The following is a 5,991-nucleotide window of genomic DNA, read 5'->3' as shown; positions in this document are numbered from 1 at the left end:
GCATCCAACTAAACGCGAACTGAAAAAAGACGCGTCCAACTATGCGATCTGAAAAAGATGCATTCTTCGTGCCAACTGAAAAAGAGGCACCCAACTGAACGCGAACTGAAAAAGACGCGTCCAATCCATGCGATCTGAAAAAGATGCATCCAACTAAACACGAACTGAAAAAAAACGCGTCCAACTATGCGATCTGAAAAAGACACATCCTACTTGCCAACTGAAAAAGGGGCATCTTATTACGCGAACTGAAATGCATTCAGCATATGCGATATGAAAAGAGATGCAATTTTGAAATAAAAGGAAAGCATTAAGTGGAGATAGAAGGAAGCAAATACGCAAATTGACAAAAAATAATTCTATTGATGAAGTGTCATTTACACAGTTGCATCGCAAAAATATGCCCCACGAGGTTAACTTCCCAAATTTACAAGTCGAATCACTAAAAGTATCGAAGGGAAGAAGGGGTCATACAAAAAGACAAACTCCTATCGTAAAAAGGGAGATCGGATAGCATCAATCCTCATCCTCAGCCTCTAGCTCTTCCCTTAGGGCCGCGAACTCATCGTCCTTGAGATCGGGCTCAGCAGGATAGGGTTGAAGGTCGCCATCAAGAGTGATGTCCAGCCGACTGCGGTCAAATGACTCCTGGAATCCGCTAAGCTTTTCAATTTGAGCTTCACAAGTCTTGTAGCCTTTGGTGAATGAGTCAGCTGATTTGATCTCCACGGCAGTTGTGAAGGTGCCCGTATTCAGAAAGTCGCGGACAACAGCCATTCGAGAGCCAGCCAGAAGTTTGTGATGTTCCTCCAAGGTAATGTGACCAGACTGGCCTTCCTCAAAGCCCTGCTTGTGGCCTTCGGCCAGTCCAGCCTCCCGGCCGGCCTCGAATCCTTCCTTCCTACCTTCAGATAAAGCATTTCAAGGACAGGCATTTCAAGGACAGGCTCCGGAGAAATGTCAAGCCCTACAGAGTAGTGTAAAGTTATTCGGGTTCAAACATTAAAGTCGATCCAAGAATAAAAGATTACCTGCAGCATGGTGTGGGCCCCATATTCCTCGATTCGAACAGGGTTGTTCGTCACTAGGGAACTCTGGTCGCGGAGGGAGGTCAAAGAGTTATACAGGTCAGAAGGTTCCCCCCTGCTTCCGAGAAAAGCACTGTGCTAGAAGAACAATCCCACTTCGGAGGTTCATATGGATGCGATTGAGGACCCCTTATGACTTCCCTGGTCTCCTCCTAGTGCGAAGCGAGCTGCTCCAACCTCAGGAACCTATCTCGCTCGTCCGCCTGGCTAGTCTTATCCGCAGCTTCCTTGGCCATCCTGCTCAAAGTCTTAGGCCGATGGGGAGTGGATTTTGAAGAATCAGAGGGTGCCCCCAGTCATTTCTCCTTCGGTTCTTTCTCCTTCAGACTTGCCCCCTGCCCCTACTTCTGCGAGACCCGCTTCCTCTTCTTTGATTTCTCACTGCGATCGCGATCCGGTTTCCCGGACTCACCTCCCTGATCTCCACTCGCATTGTCCAAGTTCAGCTCTAGGTCGCTGGAGTTATATCCATAGAGAGGTTGGGTGGGAGTGTCTTCGCTATCCACTTAGATGAGCTGATGTTTAGCAGGGCTCGCGGGCTCACGAAGGAGCAGGTGCAGGAGGAAGGTCTTTAGAAGGCGCGACTTGCTTCCCCTTGGCCTTGGCCTCAGCTATCTTATTCTCTGCCGCCTTCAGTCGCAAGGCATTACGGGAACTCATGATTATGCTATCTGCAAGAAAAATCAAAGCGTGTAAGCGAGTTCGACCATAACGACAGGAAAGCATCACTAGAAGAGAAAATCACCTAAAGACTCTTCGATGTGGAGGGACGCTGGAGAGAGCCCCGATAGTTGCAAAACCTTCTCATTGAGAAGCTTCTTGGGGTCGTATTTATAAGTTATTAGGCTATTTATCTAATCGCCCTCCAGCCCCCCTCCACTTGTTTTCGGAACAGGTTTATATTTGGTCCATTCGTTTTTAAAGGGTCAGACACCTCTAGGAGGTCGAATAAAAATATAGCGATCTAACCAGACCCCTACATTCGACTTCAGGGCGCTCAGGTACCCACAGTCGGGCTTGGCCGATAGATAAAAGAAACCTCTATCACCGGATCATTTCGAAGTAATGAAAGAGTACAAACTCCAAAAATTATCAAAACTGGGTTCTATACCTAAGTATTGCATTATTACAACAAAAAGGACAATATAAGAAATAGAATTGGGGGAAAGTTGCATAGGGCACAACCCCAGTTTATTTAAAATCGAGGCTATAGGGGGAGCCAAAGGAAATCGAAGGCCAACATCAAGGTGTTTGATAGAAAAAGCGCTGAAACCCTCAGGAGGACGGTGCATTCGATCGAAGGTCGTAGGAATAACAATGTCATATTATATTCGGGGGGTATGTAATATTTCTCCCTGATGTTAAGAACAGGTGTCCTAACACTACTTACTACGACTTCCCAAGGGTTTCTAGCCAGCCTATCCTGGAATTTCGCTTGAGTAGAAGGACCGGTTTGTTTATCAGCAATTTTGGAAATAGGGAACTTTTTGTTCCTTTTTGGAGAGGTAGAAAAAGAACCATGAGCAGACTCAGAAGGGGTCGCAGACGACCCAGAGCCAGAGCTCGACCCAGAATTCGAACTAGAGCTGGAAGACATCGTATCTTAGAACAGGATGGCCCTGGAAGTTGCAGGTCGAATGCGAACTCTTGGTTATCGCCGGTCGCGGAATATCTGTATGAGGAGCAGGAATGAATGTTTGAATGGCTGAGGTATTTATAGACGGGCCTCTCTGGAGATGCGCGCCGCAGATCAGCCCACAAGATGTCGCCATGTGTCCACCTGGGCAGCAGATCAAGCGACGCGACCGTTCGATTTCTTCAAAGGCAACGGCATTGCACTTTGAAAAAGTGGGGGAGTAATGATGGGTGTCATAATAATCCCCTGAGACATGACAAAAATACCCTTCATTAAGGGCATTAGAGTCCTTTCAGCATAGGATCCGCGCTTTTTGTAACGGGCGGGTCGCGCATGACCCGACCCGGCTCGAACAACCACCTCGAAGACCCAGACAATTAGAACCGTCCGATCAGGACGAGAGCCAGTAGGATAAGGCCACGTGGCTCAGTCAACAGTGTCCAGCTGCGCTCTATAAATAGACCCCGGAACGCCGTTATTAAGGTAACTGTTACGTATTTATTGAGATCGAATTTTGAGATAGCATACATTTCTCTCGATCAACCTAACTTGAGCGTCGGAGGGTCATTGTCGGGGACGGGCCTGACGAGTTCACGGTTCGTGTTTTATTCTCAGGGGACCCAAAATCTAATCTAGGAAGAGTTGGTCGTCTGTGCTGAGATCGTTTCATGAGATCGCTTACTTTGACCCGGATCAAAGTGAAAGGAGATTGGTTTTGGCTTTAATTCTTTATTTGTCTTTTTTTTTTTCATAGCATTCAAAGTTATCATTTAGTTTGCGTTTCTTCCCTATTCTAATTTCCTGTATTCTATGTGTATATCGTTGTTTTATGCAATTAAATTTTGTATGTAGTCTGTTTTGGTGATCTTTCTTTATGAGATTTTGCTATTTTAACTGTAAGAAAAATACAAGCAACTCCCTTTGTATATTGTAAATGAGTAAATTATCCTCTTATGAAAAAAAAAAATAGCGATTTACCTTCCTATATTTTTTAAAATACGACAATTTACTCCACTATGATTTTTAAATGGAGCAATTTACCTTACTATAAATATAGGGAGGTAAATTGTTTCATTTTAAAAAGTATAGGGGGATAAATTGTTATATTTTTTTAATAAGAGGGTAATGTGCTTATTTTCAATATCATAGGGGAATAATTGCTATTCACCCCTATTTAAACTCTTGACGGTTAAAGTATTTCTTGGAATATATAATTTGAAGAAATTAATAGCTTCAATTGACTCCTTATTCAAGTACAAAATTAACGTTTTTTTTAATTTATTTAAATCTTGAAAATATATCACTGATTTCATCAATGACATGCAAATGTGTTTATAGGGAGATCGATGTTGGATCATAAGGTGTCACCATATAAATACACATTTAGTACAATGATTAATGCCTATTGTAAAATGGTGGTAATGTGACCGATGCTGAGTATTATTTTAAGGGAAGAAATGCAAGCAATACTTGTGATATTGCAAATGAGCAAATTAGTTCCTTACGAAAAATAAATTTAGCGATTTACCTGCTTATATTTTTTGAAATACAACAATTTATCCCCTTATAATTTTTAAAATGAAGTAATTTACCTTCCTATATAAGGAAGTAAATTTCTTTATTTTAAAAAGTATATGGAGCTAGATCGTTATATTTTTTTATAAGGTGATAATGTGATTATTTTCAATATCGTAAGAGCATAAATTGCTATTTACCCTTATTTTAAGTATTATTTTGTAGGCTGGTCATGAGTAGCCCGACACAGATACAGATACACAGACATCATTCATTTTGGGACATTGTAGGAGAAATCAGGACTGAAAATTTCGTTAATAAGTAGCAGAAAACAGAGGCTTAAACCACAATCTTTTATTTATTTATTAACATATAAAACCACAGCTCATTCAACCTGAGATACACAGATTCCCGACATGCAAACACCACACCACAACAATTACATTATTATTCAACACAATCGTACTGATAAATGATGATTGCTCAACCAGAGATGTCGATGGCCTTCACCTCTGCCTTCTTCACCTCCTCCTTGGGCACCGTGACTGTCAGCACCCCATTCTCCATTCCCGCCTTTACCTGATCCAACTTGGCATTCTCCGGCAGCCTGAACCGGCGGAGGAACTTCCCGCTGCTCCTCTCCACCCGGTGCCATTTCTCGTTCTTCTCCTCCTGCTCTTTGCTTCTCTCCCCGCTTATCTGCAGAATTCTCCCATCCTCAACCTCCACCTTAACTTCCTCTTTCTTCAACCCAGGAACATCCACCTTGAACACATGGGCTTCCGGCGTCTCTTTCCAGTCGATGCGGGCGTTGGCGATGGCAGTGGTTTCTCGAGCGGAGGAGGGGAGATTGGCGACGGCGGTGGAGAAAGGGAAGCCCTCAAAGGGATCCCAGATATCCAACGAGAATGGATCGAAGACGTTGCTCCGGCGGTTGCCAAAGAAGCTTGGAATCAGAGACATTGTGTTAATATTTTGCAGTGCAAGAACAGAAAAAGAATAGGTTGGTTTGATTGATGAAGAGTGTGTTGTAAAGGATTCTTGTGGGCAGGCTTGTGTGATCAAATCTTTGTTGTGGGAATTGGCTGAAAGAGCACGCTTTATTTATATGAGCTACAAGATGATTCTCGCATTTTCTTGTATATTCTACGAATCACGCTTTCAGCTCCCCTCGTCATCTTCTAGATAAAGCTCGTTCCTTCCCAAAGCATCTGTATCATTTTTTTTCCCTTTTTAATTTATAGAGTCAATAATTATATAATTACACGAATATTGTAATAAAAATAAATAAATAAAAAATACACTAATTTGATTAATATGTTAATATAATTAAAAATTATAAAATATACTATAATAAATTAATTTAAAATAAAACAAATAGTTATATGTACAATAGAATTCAAATTCATGACATCAAATTTATTCATAAAATAATTTAAATTATTTTATCTCTTTTCAACTTCTCATTTTTTCTATTCTTAACTTTTACATTCCTTTTTATTCTCTAATTTTTTTTCAATAAATTTCCATAACTTTCTTATACTTTTTAATTAGTATTTTTATTTAATTATTTATTAAAATAATTATTATTAATTTAAATCTAAATTAATTACGCACACACATTTTGAGTGTGCCGTATATATACACTAGTATTAATTATTGTAGAACTAGACAGGATAAAATGAGACCATTGAACCACCAAATGTTTCGTATGTCTCTGAAATTACATATATATCTATTTATACTGATTAC

At 41.0% G+C, this 5,991-nt stretch overlaps 1 protein-coding gene across 1 annotated transcript; it reads right to left on the bottom strand.

Annotated features, from left to right (window-relative positions):
• Nucleotides 1–4,578: 4,578 nt before the first annotated feature.
• LOC105164479 (18.2 kDa class I heat shock protein) lies at nt 4,579–5,336 on the bottom strand. The gene has a single exon (XM_011083124.3). The coding sequence runs from the start codon at nt 5,200–5,202 to the stop codon at nt 4,723–4,725; it is 480 nt and encodes a 159-aa protein (XP_011081426.1). The 5' UTR covers nt 5,203–5,336; the 3' UTR covers nt 4,579–4,722.
• Between the last annotated feature and the right edge of the window lie 655 nt (nt 5,337–5,991).

The sequence above is a fragment of the Sesamum indicum genome, linkage group LG6, assembly GCF_026168435.1.
Source record: "Sesamum indicum cultivar Baizhima isolate 11 linkage group LG6, ASM2616843v1, whole genome shotgun sequence".
Classification (NCBI taxonomy): domain Eukaryota; kingdom Viridiplantae; phylum Streptophyta; class Magnoliopsida; order Lamiales; family Pedaliaceae; genus Sesamum; species Sesamum indicum.
Note: the sequence above shows the minus strand (reverse complement) of the source record. Positions and strands in the feature narration are given on the sequence as shown.

Bases quoted from the DNA above. Each gene is read 5' to 3' on its own strand.
- LOC105164479 (XM_011083124.3), bottom strand. From the start codon at position 5,202: ATGTCTCTGATTCCAAGCTTCTTTGGCAACCGCCGGAGCAACGTCTTC.